This window comes from Piliocolobus tephrosceles, chromosome 21 (assembly GCF_002776525.5).
Source record: "Piliocolobus tephrosceles isolate RC106 chromosome 21, ASM277652v3, whole genome shotgun sequence".
Classification (NCBI taxonomy): Eukaryota; Metazoa; Chordata; class Mammalia; order Primates; family Cercopithecidae; genus Piliocolobus; species Piliocolobus tephrosceles.
In genome coordinates this window covers 6,194,500-6,209,664 of record NC_045454.1, presented here as the reverse complement: position 1 = coordinate 6,209,664, position 15,165 = coordinate 6,194,500, and the positions used below count along the sequence as shown (strand labels likewise).

Sequence of the window (15,165 nt, the reverse complement as noted above, 5' to 3'; positions counted from 1 at the left end):
TCGGCCTCCCAAAGTGCTGGGATTACAGGCTTGAGCCACCGCGCCCGGCCCCAGTATGTACATTCTTATGACGAGTGAGTAGTGAACACTACCTTAAAACTTAGCTACGTTTACTGCATGTGTAAATGTATTGGGCCATATTTGAATTGCTACAAAGAAATACCTGAAGCTGAGTAATTTATAAAGAAGTTTAATTGAATCACAGTTCTGCAAGTTTTACAGGAAACATGGTGCTGGCATCTGCTCACCTTCTGAGGAAGCCTCAGGAATGTTAAAATCATGGTGGAAGGAAAAGGGGCAGTGGGCATATCACATGGCAAGAATAGGAGCAAGAGAGAGGGAGGTTCCATACATTTTTTCTTTTCTTTTTGTTTTTTTTGTGAGACAGGGTCTTGCTGTCACCCAGGCTGGAGTGCACTGGCACGATCTTGGCTCACTGCAACCTCTGTCTCCTGGGTTCCAGCGATTCTCATGCTCCAGCCTCCTGAGTAGCTGGGATTACAGGCATGCATCACCATGCCTGGCTAAGTTTTGTATTTTAGTAGAGACAAGGTTTCACTATGTTGACCAGCCCGGTCTTGAACACCTGGCCACAAGTGATCTGCCCGCTTCAGCCTCCCTAAATGCTGGGATTACAGGCATGAGCCACCATGCCTGACCTGCCATACACTTTTAACCAACAAGATCTCAGCCAGGTTTGGTGGCTCACGCCTATAATCCCAGACTTTGGGAGGCCAAGGTGGACAGATCATGAGGTCAAGAAATCAAGACCATCCTGGCAAAAATGATGAAAATCCGTCTCTACTAAAAATACAAAAATTAGCCAGGCATGGTGGTGTGAGCATGTAGTACCAGCTACTCAGGGAAACTGAGGCAGGAGACTCACTTGAACCTGGGAGACAGAGGTTGCAGTGAGCCAAGATCACGCCACTGTATTCCAGCCTGGTGACAGAGAGAGACTTCGTCTCAAAAAGCAAAACAAACAAACAAAAAAACAAGATCTCACCAGAACTCACTATCCCTGTAAGAGCAAAAAGCAGGTGGTGCTAAACCACTCTTAAGAAATTCACTCCTGTGATCCAGTCATCTCCCACCAGGCCCCACCTCCAATACGGGGGATTAAAATTCCACATGAAGTTCAGACAGAAGCGTCAAATGTACAAGCTATATCAGTAAATGTGAATTATTTGAAGCCAGAAGTTAGGAGAACATCTAAAGGCCTTTCCACATTGAGTTTTGTTGTAAGATTCTCTCCAGTATGTTTTGTCTGATGTTTAGTGAGGCCTGAGCGACTAATGAAAGATTTGCCACACTCATTACATTTATAAGGTTTTTCTCCAGAGTGAATTATTTGGTGTTTGTTGAGGCAGGAAAACCGTCCAAAGGCCTTGCCACATTCAATACATTTGTATGGCTTCTCTCCAGTATGATTTCTTTGATGGTACACCAGCTTTGATCTTTCAATAAAAGCTTTACCACATTCATTACATTTGTAAGGTTTGTCTCCAGTGTGCATTTTCTGATGATTAACCAGAATTGAACGTACTCTAAAGGTTTTGCCACACTCATTACACATGTAAGGTTTCTCTCCAGTATGAATACTGCGATGGCGTGCTAGTGTTGATTGATGACGGAAGACCTTGCCACATTCATTACATTTGTAAGGTTTCTCTCCAGTATGAATTCTCCGATGCCTTGCAAGGTTCGAAGTGGAATTAAAGACCTGGCCACATTCAATACATTTGTATGGCATCTCTCCAGTATGCCTTCTCTGATGGTACGTCAGGCCTGTTATGTGACTAAAAGTTCTACCACAATGGCTACATTTGTGTGGTTTCTCCCCAGTAGGATTTCTGTGATATCTTGCAAGTTTTGAACTTTGGATAAATGCCCCTCCAAACTCATTACAATTGTAAGGTTTCTCTCCAGTATGAATTATCAGATGTTTAGTGAGGCTTGAACGCTGAGTATAGGCTTTGCCACAATCATTACATTTGTAAGGTTTCTCTCCGGTATGAATTTTCCGATGACGTGCTAGGCATGAGTAGTAACTGAAGACCTTACCACATTCGTTACATTGAAAAGGCTTCTCTCCAGTATGAATTCTCTTATGATTTGAAAGGTTTCCACTGTCATTGAAGACCTTGCCACACACATTACATTTGTAAGGTTTCTGCCCAGTATGAATTCTTAGATGACGTGCTAGGCATGAATAGTTCCTGAAGACTGTGCCACATTCATTACATTGGAAAGGTTTCTCTCCCGTGTGTATTCTCTTATGGATTGAAAGGTTTCCACTGTAATTGAAGACCTTGCCACACACATTACATTTGTAAGGCTGCTCCCCAGTATGGATTCTTAAATGTCTTACAAGACATGAATTTTCACTAAAGACCTTTCCACATTCACTGCATTGGTAACGTTTCTCTCTGGTATGAATTATCTTATGTCGAGTGAGTAATGAGCCCTGTTTAAAGGCTTTGCCACATTTATCACATTTGTAAGGTTTCTCTCCAGTATGAATTCTCCGATGCCCCGCAAGATGTGAAGTCTGACTGAAGACCTTGCCACATTCAGTGCATTTGTAAGGTTTCTCTCCAGTATGACTTCTCTGGTGCCTTGCAAGTTGTGAACGTTGACTGAAGACCTTGTCACATACATCACACGTATATGGTTTCTCTCCTGTATGGATTATCTGGTGTGTAGTGAGGCTTGAGCTCCGTTTAAAGGTTTTGCCACACTCGCTACATTTGTAAGGTTTGTTTCCACTATGAACTGTCTGATGAGTTGCCAGGTTGGAACTCTGACTAAAGGACTTTCCACATATGTTGCATTTGTATGGTTTCTCTCCAGTGTGGATTCTCTGGTGATTTACAAGATTTGAATTCTGCCTAAAGACCTTGCCACATATGTCACATTGATATGGTTTCTCTCCTGTATGGATTATCTGATGTGTAGTGAGGCATGAGCCTTGTTTGAAGGTTTTCCCACACTCATTACATTTGTAAGGTTTCTCTCCAGTGTGAATCCTTTGATGTATTGCAAGGTTGTAACTTTGACTAAAGGACTTGCCACATTCATTACATTTGTATGGTTTCTCTCCGGTGTGACTTCTCCAGTGATTTACAAGATCAGAATTTTGTCTGAAGATCTTGCCACATACATCACATTGACATGGCTTCCCCCTTGTGTGGGCTATCTGATGTACTGTTAGTAGCGAGCCCCGATGAAAGGCTTTGCCACATTCGTTGCATTTGTAAGGTTTCTCCGTAGTATGTAGCATCTGATGGTTAATAAGACTTGAAGACACTCTAAAGGCTTTGCCACACTCATTACATATGTAAGGTTTTTCCCTAATGTGTGTTTTCTCAAGTTGGGTGGGTAATGACAGTTGCAAAAACTCATTCCCGTATTTTTTAGCAATGTTGATTTGGACACTTGGAAGAATTCCTTGAAGTGGTGAAACTAAGGAACCATTATTAACTATCTTCTCAGATTGATTACATTCATAAATTTTCCCTTCAGTTTGAAATTTCTGCAGTTCAGTCAGATGTGACTGAAAGCTTAATGGAAGCTGATTTTCAATACATTTGTTTTCTACATCCTCTTGACTATGTTGACCTCTTTTACCAGTAAGATTGTTTTTATAGGTCATTGGCACTTCTTTATTATTCATTTCACCATCTTTCCATTGAAACTCGAGGTCCTGTAGATTTTTCTGGATTTCCCTTAAGTAAAACTTTTCAATATTATAACATTCATGTCTTTCCAGCATCACTGTTTGGAATTTTTCTCCTGTATTACTGTTCCCTATTGGTGGTAATTCCTTGGTCATACATTTAGGAAGAATACCTACAAAATATAATGAACATGGGGGTTTTTTTGTTGGTTTTTTTTTTTTTTTTTTTTTTTTTTTTTTTTTTTTTTTTTTTTTTTTGAGACAGAGTCCTGCTCTGTTGCCCAGGCTGGAGCGGAGTGGCACAATCTTGGCTCACTGCGACCTCCACCTCCTGGGTTTGAGCTATTCTTCTGCCTCAGCCTCCTGAGTAGCTGGGACTACAGGTGCATGCCACCACACCTGGCTAATTTTTGTATTTTTAGTAGAGACAGGGTTTCACCATATTAGCCAGGCTGGTCTCGAACTCCTGACCTCGTGATCTGCCCACCTCAGCCTCCTAAGGTGCTGGGATTACAGGCATGAGTGAGCCACTGCACCTGGCTGAACATGGGTTTTAAAAATAACTAGTATTATTTGTTTTTGTTTGTTTGTTTTTAAATAACTACTATTCGTAAATATTTTATATTGAAAACATACTACACTAAAAGTAACGTTTATACTAGACAGTTACCAAACTTTACCACAGTGATCTTCTATTTTTACAAATAAAAAAGGAGTAGAATTCTTCAGTAAAGAAACACTAATCACATGTAATTCAAATTAATTTTAAGGAAGTCTGGTTTCAAACATTCAATGACCAAAAGACTCATGTTGTGCAAACATATATTAGCACTAAAAGTAGTATTTTTCCACCATGCCCCCAAATCATACACCAACTGGCAGCAAACATATGGCTCTTTCAGAAGAAAAAACAGTTATATATATATATTTACTTCATATTTATTGTGCACAAATAAATGTCAAATTACAGCTAAATATCAACAAGTTCAACTAATTAATGATCTAGGTAAATGGCAAGCTAAATTATAAATCAAAAATAGTACCGGGAAAATGAGAAAGAATTTTTTGAAGTTATAAAACTAAGTTATTTTTCTGAATACTTATTACATAAGTATTAAACCTGTTCTAAAACTACCTATTTCTGGCTGGGCGTGGTGGCTCACACCTGTAATCCCAGCTCTTGGAGGCCAAGGTGGGTGGATCATGGGGTAAGGAGTTTGAGACCAGCCTGGCCAACATGATGAAACCCTGTCTCTACTAAAAATACAAAAATTAGCCGGGCATGGTGGTGTGCACCTGTAATCCCAGCTACTCAGGAGGCTGAGGTAGGAGAATTGCTTGAACCCGGGAGGCAGAGGTTATAGTGAGCTGAGATTGCACCACAGCATTCCAGTCTGAGTGACAGAGTAAGGCTCTGTCTCGGAAAAACAAACTAACAAAAAACGATCTATTTCCATAAAAAAACAGACATTTGCAACACTAACAAGCAATGCAAGTCAGCTATATTGACTTATGTCTGCCAAAACTCATATGTTAGGGTCCTAATCCTCAATGTAATATTATTTGGAGGTGTGAAAACTTTGGGAGGCAATTAGGTCAGCATGGTAGGTAGAATTTCAGGAACGGAATAGGAATTAGAATAGATGTGAAAAAGCTTTTGTTTTTTGCATAACAATCCTTCTGCCATGTGAGGACACAGAAAGAGTTAGCCATGATATACCAGGAAAAGGGCCCACACCAGGAACCAAAGTGACTGGCTCTGACATGTGGACTGCTCATCACCCAGATCTGTGAAAAGTAAATTTCTGTTGTTCAAACCACCCTATCTATGGTATCTGCTATACCTAGCCACACTAAGTTAAAGCTAATAGGCCACCTCATTATAAACATGAAATAATGTTGATATACCTTATTCAACAAAGAGACTTCTGAGTCTTTACTATAAAACATGCAATATTCTAAGCTAGCAAACAGTACTAACTTGTTTTTTAAAATCTTAAGATAAATTATCACTATTTTACAAATAAGGACAGTAAGTCTGCCCACAGGATTTATGTATCTACACTCAAATTACAAAGAAAGTAAGACATGAACCTGGGTTTCCAGTATCAAACATGTTTTTAAATAAAACTGGCCAAACACGTAGTGCAGATAACTGGTCACCCAAATACCAAGAGTGTGGAAAGAAATACTTCAAGAGCCAGCCAGTTGCGGTGGCTCACACCTGTAATCCCAGCACTTTGGGAGGCCAAGGCGGGTGGGTCACGAGGTCAGGGGATCAAGACCATCCTGGCTAACACAGTGAAACTCCGTTTCTACTAAATGTACAAAAAATTAGCCAAGTGTAGTGGTGAGTGCCTGTATTCCCAGCTACTCAGGAGGCTGAGGCAGGAGAATGGCGTGAATGCAGCAGGCGGAGCTTGCAGTGAGCCGAGATCGCGCCACTGCACTCCAGCCTGGGCGACAGAGCGAGACTCCGTCTCAAAAAAAAGAAAAAAAACAGAAATACTTCAAGAGCCAAGGTGTGTTGCCAAAACATTATTCAGTCATCCTTCATGAATAACGGTATCTGAGTCATCATCCCCTGCACATATTGACGTAGGCAGTGTTCTCAAAGTTGTCAAGTGAATGAGTAGGTGTCATCCCTTACACGCTGAGTGTAGCGTGGAAGGTGAGGGAGTTCTGCAATAAAGGGAGTGTAAAATTAATACGCTAGTAAGTGACTGGGTAGTCCATCTGGACCAAAGTAATATGTTCAGAAGAGGAAGGGAGGAGGAAGGGCATGAGGGGAAGGCAGAGTTATGAGCATGGGGCAGCAGGGTTTCTGCTTGCGGAGCTGTGGGTATATACCTGCCTAAAGAATAGTTAAAATTCTGACTTTGGAAGAAAACAGAGAGACTTATTTAGAAGTAGCGCAGTGACTCACGCCTGTAATCCTAGCAATTTGGGAGGCCAAGGTGGGCACGACTGCTGAGTTCATGCGTTCAAGACCATCCTGGGCAACATGGTGAAACCCCATCACTACTAAAATACAAAAAATTAGCCGGGTGTGGTGGTGTGAGCCTGTAGTCCCAGCTATTCAGGAGGCTGAGGTAGGAGAATTGCTTGAACTCAGGAGGCGGAGGTTGCAGTAAGCTGAGTTCATGCCACTGCACTCCAGCCTGGGCGACTGTGCGCGGCAAGCCACCCAGGTGCTGAGGCAAGAGACGGAGGGCACGAGCTGTTTCAGTATAACAAAATACATCAAATAACAAGAGTTACACTAGATATAGATCACAGATATGATGATATATAAGTATCACTAATCATTAGTTTGTAGTAATTACTCTTTATTCAAATATTATAATAATCCTCGCTCTACAATCATAACCTAGGAAAAGCCAGGCCATACAGAGATAGGAGCTGAAGGGACATGGTGAGAAGTGACCAGAAGACAAGAGTGTGAGCCCTCCATCACGCCCTGACAGGGCCACTAGAGGGCTCCTTGGTCTAGCGGTAACGCCAGCATCTGGGAAGACGCCCATTGCCAAGAGGACTGTGGCCTAGTAGTAGCGTCAGTGCCAAGGAAAAACACCTGCTACCTTTCCCCAGGGGAGTTTAGAGAAGACTCTACTCCACCACCTCTTGTGGAGGGCTTGACAGTCAAGCCCGCCCGCAGTTATCCGGAGGCCTAACCGTCTCCCTGTGATGCTGTGCTTCAGTGGTCACCCTCCTGGTCCACTTTCGTGTTCCATCCTGTATACCTGGCTCTGCCTTCTAGATAGCAGTAGCAAAATTAGTGAAAGTACTAAAAGTCTCTAATATATAGAGACTATATATCAGAAATGATGGCATAAGCTGTCTCCTGTCTCTCTCTCTCCTCTCTCTGCCTCGGCTGCCAAACAGGGAAGGGCCCTCCGTCCAGTGGACACGTGACCCATGTGACCTTACCTATCATTGGAGATGGCTCACACTCCTTACCCTGCCCCCTTGTCTTGTATCCAATAAATATCAGCGCAGCCTGGCATTCGGGGCCACTACGGGTCTCCGTGTCTTGGTGGTAGTGGTCCCCTGGGCCCAGCTGTCTTTTCTTTTATCTCTTTGTCTTGTGTCTTTATTTCTACGATCTCTCGTCTCTGCACACGGGGAGAAAAACCCACCGACCCTGTGGGACTAGTCCCTACAGGTGACAAAGCTAGACTCTCTTTAAAAAAAAAAAAAGAAGAAGAAGTAGCATTATACTGACTAATACTTACATATGGGAATTATACTATGGCCACAGGACAACGAGGGAAGATATTCAAAAAGGACGTAGTGTGATGATATGGGAAGTGAAAGGCCAGATGCAACATTACGAAGCTTTTTATCTGTGAGTCAACAAGGCTTCAGTCTCAGTCAAATAATGGAGGGGCTCCCAAGAAAAACAATAGAGAAAACACAAAAATGCACAAGGGCAGATCTTAACTTCTAGAGCAAAATTATCCTTACCCAGGAAGACCAGGTTCCTGTAGTTCTCCAACATCACATCCCAGTACAAAGCTTTCTGCACAGGGTCCAGGCATTTCCACTCCTCCTGAGAGAATTCTATGGCTACATCCCTGAATGTCAAAGGTCCCTGAAAAGAAAAACACATTTCAACAAGGAGCAATGGGAGAGCTCTTATCTATACATAAAATGACAAGAGGAGAGAACTGTCACATCAATTTGATTGAAGTGTGTGTTTTCACATATCCACGCAAGGCATCTGTGAAAAAGTCATGTGTCCCTAATTTTAGCTTGTTATAAAATTCAATAGGAGATGATGATATCCTGTAAATCAGTGTACACTTCTCATGTTTGCGTACAATGCAAGAAATACACAAAGAAATGAATAAGTGGTTATGTGTATAAGTGTTAGATATTATGTTCAATATATCAACTGAGTGTCCAGATGAGCTAGTATAAGAGTGGTGTCTTCGAGATGACAATGTCCATTGCAGCTTTAAAGAAAGGTCAGAAACTAAAAACGGTGATGACCAGAGCAACAGCAATGACTAAAGTTTTGGAACACTCCCCATGTGCTGGGCATTATTCCAAATGCTTTACATGTTCTAATTCAAATAACAACATAATAGATAAATAGATAGATATTTTTCCCATGTTACTAGGAGACAACTATGTCACAGAAAATGCTAAAAAGTCACCTAGGTCAACAACCTGAAAATGGCACAGCAGGCATCTGACCCCAGATGTCTGAGAATGAGTCTTGAATCAAAAGAAACAAACAGTTAAATTATGGTTATGGTATGTCCTAGTCTCTCTGTGCTGCTGTACCAAGTAAAACAGACTGGGTAATTTATGAACAGTAGAAATGTATTTATCATGATTCTGCTGGCTGAGAAATCCAAGATCAAGGTGCCAGCAGGACTGATGTCTGGTGAGGGATGATCCCTGCTTCCAAGATAGTCTTGTTACTTCGTAGGGGACGAATGCTGTGTCCCCCACATGACAGACGGGACAGAAGGGCCCAAAATCAGTGAACTCCGTAGAATAAGCCTTTTGATATATCATTGACGAGAACACCATACCCACTGATAAAGGCTGACTTCTCGTGATCCAATCTCCTCCTAAAGGCCATGCCTCATAATATTTAAAGATTGGGCACTGGAGATTAAGTTTCAACATGAATTACGGAGGAGGAAAAAAAAAACTCAGACCATAGCATTCCACCCTGGCCCCCAAAACTGATGTACTTCTCACAGACAAAATACATTCTATTCCAATGGCTCCCAAAGCCTTATTTCTACAACCAATTCAAAAGCCTATAGTCTAGAGTTGTACTTAACTATAATCTAAATCAGATATGGGTGAGACTCAAACGTGCATTTCATCTGAAGGCAAACTGCTCTCTAGTTGTGAACCTATGAAATCAAACGAGTTATGTGCTTCCAAAATACAATGGTGGGGCAGACACAGGTTAGATATTTCAATTCCAAAAGAGAGAAACAGGAAACAAAGGGTAGCTGTTCCCATGTAAGGCTGAAACCCAACAGGGCATACACATGAAATACTAAGGCTTGACAATAATCTTGGACTCCATGGCCCACCTTCTAGACATCCTGGAGTAGAGGTTGGGTCCCAACATCCTGGGGATCCCTGTCCCACTGGTTTTGTTGGGATCACCCCACATGGAGGTTCTCACAGTGCCTGCAGCTCTCCTGAGCTGGAATCACATACCAGTGACTCTACAGTTTTGGGGTCTCATCGGTGGCCCTGGTCCCAGGGCTTTATTGGACCTTATCCTAACAGGGACTCTGAAGTTGGCCCTGCCTTCACAGCTAGAATTGAGCATTGCCCTAGTGGGGACTTCCAGGGACAGCCTCACTCCTATGGCATTTCTATGCCTAGGCTCCAAGGATCTCTGAGGCATTCTTTGAAATCTAGATGGAAGTAGCCATGAGTCCACATCTCATGCCCTCTGCAGACTTTTAGTCACCACTGTGTTCATATTGCCAAGGTTTACAGTTTGTATGTTGTAACCGACCTCGATCCCCGGTGGACTGAACAAAAGGGGCAAACACGGGAACAAAAGACAAAGACAAGAGAGTATATTTGGAAGACGGGGTCAGGGGGCAGCTTACTTCTAGTGGACAACGGCCCTGAGCTTTTTCAGCCCTCCAAATTTATTAGGTAAAAGAGATAATCAGAAGCGGGGGTGATTGTCGGTAACTGTCAGTCAGTCCTTTGGATCACAGCAGGCTTGCAAGACTGCATCCTTCGACCAATAAGCGCTAGATTTCCCAGAGATAACTTCAAGGAGCCCAGCAACAGGGAGTGATGGCCCTCAGCAAACCTGGTGGCAGGCGCAGTCGTGAGTTTGCTCACATCCTGCATTCATGATAAACAGTTTGCTATTTGATCATATAGCCTTCAGTGGAATGCTGAGTTTATCACGATCCCTGTGGCCTTTTTGGCTCCCAACAGCGTGTGCCCTCTTGATTGGTGGCTGGTCTATATCTGTCCCACTTCAGCCACAGGTGGAGTAGCTAAGGACCTCTGCTCTGAAATACAGAGATCACAGATCTGAGGTATCGGAGTTCCCATGTCCAAAGGGTACCCCGGGCCACTCCCTTGAAACTATCCTGCCCTCAAGGCCCTGGCACTCTGAACCTACAGTGGGCACAGCAGTCTCAAAGATCTCTAAAATGCCTTTGGGATGATTCTCCCATTGTCTCAATAATCAGGTCCTGGCTTACTTCTATCCATACTAATCTCCTTCTCCAAGGCCACTTGGCTACACCCCTCTTGGTTTTCTCTCCTAAACACACTTTTAATTCTTTACATGGCCAGGCTGAGAATTTTCCAAATCTTTACATTGGGCTTTGAAAACAAAGTTTTTACATTCATTTCTCTCTTTTCCCACTTTCCTATAAACAGTTCAGAGAAGCCATGCAGCAACCTGAACAATCTGCTTTGAGAGTGTTTCTGCCAAACATCTTAGTCCATCACTCTTAAATTCTGCTTTCCACAGCCCGGGTGCAGTGGTTCACTCCTGTAATCCCAGCACTTTGGGAGGTTGAGGGAGGCGGATCACGAGGTTGAGAGATCAAAACCATCCTGGCCAACATGGTAAAACCCCGTCTCTACTAAAAATTCAAGATGAGATTTGGGTGGAGACACAACCAAAGCCATATCAACTCGTTTCTGTCTTGCCTGAATATAATCACTGAAAGGAACAGGATGAAAGGTTAGGGGCCACTGCAAAAAAAGATGATTGACATAAACCAGTGTGTGCAGTAACACATAAAGACACTAGGTAAGATCTAGTACCATAGCTGACTGCAGCACCAGAGTCTTCAATGGCACAGACAGGTAACAGGGGAGCTTCTGAGTAGAAACCAGCAAACCTCTTCAATTAGGAGACGACGAGCAAAGGCCCAGAGAGGGCACAATCCCCAGTCAGAAAAATATCATTCTGTGTGTGTTGTTGTTGTTGTTATTTTAGATGGATCATTCTACTGAACTCCAGCCTGGGCAATAGAGTAAAACCCTTCCACAAAAAAAGAAAAGAAAAGAAAAGGAAGGAAGGAAGGGAGGGAGGGAGGGAGGGAGGGAAGAAAAAGAGAGAAGGAAAGAAAAAGTGAGAAAGAAAGAGAGAAATGGCCGGGTGCAGTGGCTCATGCCTATAATCCTAGCACTTTGGGGAGCAGGGGAGGGCAAATCACCTGAGGTCAGGAGTTTGGGACCAGCCTGTCTAACATGGTGAAATCCAGTTTCTACTGAAAATAAAAAAATTAGCCAGGCATGGTGGTGCGTGCTTGTAATCCCAGCTACTCAGGAGACTAAGGTAGGAGAATCACTTGAACCCAGGAGGCGGAGATTGTGGTGAGCCAAGATCACGCCATCGCACTCCAGCCTGGACAACAAGAGTGAAACTCTGTCTCAAAAAAAATAAAAAGAGAGAAAGAGAGAAAGAAGGAAGGAGGGAGGGAGGGAGAGAGAGACAGAGAGAGAGAGAAAGACAGACTAAAGCTAAAAATAGAGTAACTGAGTTGAAATAGTCACTAGATGAGTTCAACAGAGCTGACTTAGGCAGAAGAAGGAAGTGGTGAACTCAAAGGGGATTTTGACAGGGAGAAAAACAAAAACTATAAAAAATAAAACAAAATGAAGAGAGCATAAGGGGCTCATGGCAAACCATCAAGCACCAAGAACATATGTATTCTGGGAGTTCAATAAATAATGTGAATATATCTAACATTACTTAACTGTAAGTAAACAAACAAGCTTTACTGAAAGCCATGATATAATCAAAGGCTGGGTTCAATGGCTCATGCCTGTAATCCCAGCACTTCTGGAGGCTAAGGCAAGCAGATCACTTGAGGTCAGGAGTTTGAGACCAGCTTGGTCAACATGGTGAAACCCCCTCTCTCCTAAAAATACAAAAAAATTAGCTGGGTGTGGTGGTGAGTGCCTATAGTCCCAGCTGCTCAGAAAGCTGAGGCAGGAGGATCCCTTAAACCTGGGAGGCGGAGGTTGCAGTCAACCCAGATCATGCCACTGCTCTGCAGCCTGGGCAACAGAGCCAGACTTCATCACCGAAAAATAAGATTCACACAAAGAAAATGTCAGTAAGAAAACCTTAGATCTGGCCGGGCGAGGTGGCTCACGCTTGTAATCTCAGCACTTTGGGAGGCCGAGGTGGGCGGATCACGAGGTCAGGAGATCGAGACCATCCTGGCTAACATGGTGAAACCCCATCTCTACTAAAAATACAAAAAAAAGGCCGGGCGCGGTGGCTCAAGCCTGTAATCCCAGCACTTTGGGAGGCCGAGACGGGCGGATCACAAGGTCAGGAGATTGAGACCATCCTGGCTAACACGGTGAAACCCCGTCTCTACTAAAAAATACAAAAAACTAGCCGGGCGAGGTGGCGGGCGCCTGTAGTCCCAGCTACTCGGGAGGCTGAGGCAGGTGAATGGCGTGAACCCAGGAGGCGGAGCTTGCAGTGAGCTGAGATCCGGCCACCGCACTCCAGCCTGGGAGATAGAGCGAGACTCCGCCTCAAAAAAACAAGAAAACGTTAGATCTAAAAGAAACATAGTATTTTATAATCACACTGTGAGCCAGGCCTTCCAGAAAAACATAAAGCAAACATTTATTTATTTTTGCTTTTGCGGTACGCCATCCTAAAAGAGGTCCTCACTCTTTAAACTGCCCAACCCGGAGGAAACTTCAGACATCTGTGGAGAAGATAGCATGCATACAGGCAGCCACAGTGACATTCTTTGTAAAACAATAAAAGAAAAACAGTAAAAAAGAAAAAAGAAAAATGGTAAAAAAAGCGAAAAACGGTAACAGACCTATACGTCTTCATTTAGGGATTGTTCCAAAGAGGATGCAAAACAAACGGTTAGTGTTTATTAACATAAAAATATGTACACTTCAAAACCTGCAAAATAAAATTTCACAGCAGGCCGGGCGCGGTGGCTCAAGCCTGTAATCCCAGCACTTTGGGAGGCCGAGACGGGTGGATCACGAGGTCAGGAGATCGAGACCATCCTGGCTAACACGGTGAAACCCCGTCTCTACTAAAAAATACAAAAATTAGCCGGGCGAGATGGCGGGCGCCTGTAGTCCCAGCTACTTGGGAGGCTGAGGCAGGAGAATGGCGTGAACCCGGGAGGCGGAGCCTGCAGTGAGCCGAGAGCGCACCACTGCACTCCAGCCTGGGCGACAGATCGAGACTCCGTCTCAAAAAAAAAAAAAAAAAAAAAAAAAATTTCACAGCAGAACACTCACTGAAGAATTGTTTTCTGAAATCTCATGATGACGCGTAAATGCAACTCGACACCTCTCACTGACTCTTGCCACAGAACTTACAACAGTAGCTCCCCACAGAAACATGAGGGATGGTGGATGATGTGATACGGAAAGGAAACTGGGTTTCCCCAGGTTGGGCACTTGAAAGAGTGATCACTTCCTCCAGGATGGTGCATTTCCTGCTTTGTTAGATCTCCCAAGTTTCCCCACTACCCTGAGCTGCAAAGAGGCCCTCTCCCACCAACATCACGTCAGATTTCCCACTCATTTAAACAAAACCTGCTACTATGTTTCTTTTAGATTTTGAAGATCTGGGGAAAACGACAACTCTTTGTATTTCCATTTCATTATTTTGTAGAAATCAAAATAAAATAATCTTCATTCTTTGCGCAATTTTTTTTTCTGCATTCTAGGAGCCATTTCATATTCTGTGGTTAAATTTTTGGAATATATATGCCTTAATGTTCTTTTTTTATTTTTATTTTATTTTATTTTTTTGGAGGCAGAGTCTAGCTCTGTCGCCCATGCTGGAGTGCAATGGCGCGATCTCAGCTCACTACAACCTCTGCCTCCTGGGTTCAAGGGATTCTCCTGCCTCAGCCTCCCAAGTAGGTGGAACTACAGGCATGCGCCACCACGCTGAGCTAATTTTTGCATTTTTAGCAGAGATGGGGTTGGCCAGGCTGGTCTCTAACTCATGACCTCGTGATCCGCCTGCCTTGGCCTTCCAAAGTGCTGGGATTACAGGCATGAGCCACTGCGCCTAGTCAACGTCCTTTTTTTAGATTATAAATTTTTTTTAGCATAAAACTGAAATGTTTCCTTGATGTCCCATGTTTTATGTTTGCTCATAAATTTTATGGTGTATGTAAGGTATACAACATGATATTACAGTACAGATAGGAAAAAAGTCACTATAGTTTAACAAATTAACATATCCATCATCTCACAGGTACCCTTTTTTTTTTTTTTTTTAGTGTCGCTCTGTCGATGAGGCTGGAGTGCAGTGGTGTGATCTCCACTCACTGCAACCTCTGTCCCCGGGGTTCAAGCAGTTCTCTGCCTCAGCCTCCCAAGTAGCCGGGATTACAGGCGCCTGCCACCATGCCTGGCTAATTTTTGTATTTTTAGTAGAGACAGGGTTTCCCCATCTTGGCCAGCCTGGTCTGGAACTCCCGACCTCTTTTTTTTTTTTTTTTTTTTTA

At 43.3% G+C, this 15,165-nt stretch overlaps 1 protein-coding gene across 3 annotated transcripts in view; it reads right to left on the bottom strand.

Moving 5' to 3' along the window:
- Window positions 1–417: 417 nt before the first annotated feature.
- The window catches only part of ZNF836 (zinc finger protein 836), a 20,646-nt gene continuing 5,898 nt past the window's right edge, over window positions 418–15,165 (bottom strand). For 2 of the 3 annotated variants that reach the window (XM_023201438.2, XM_023201439.2), the window contains 2 exons: window positions 8,147–8,273; window positions 907–3,852 (listed from right to left, as the gene is read on the bottom strand). In XM_023201438.2, the coding sequence (XP_023057206.1) occupies window positions 1,184–3,852; window positions 8,147–8,273 (2,796 nt within the window). In that variant the 3' untranslated portion in view covers window positions 907–1,183. Of the gene's footprint in view, window positions 3,853–8,146; window positions 8,274–15,165 lie in introns of all 3 variants that reach the window. The other variant, XM_023201437.2, reaches the window with a different exon arrangement.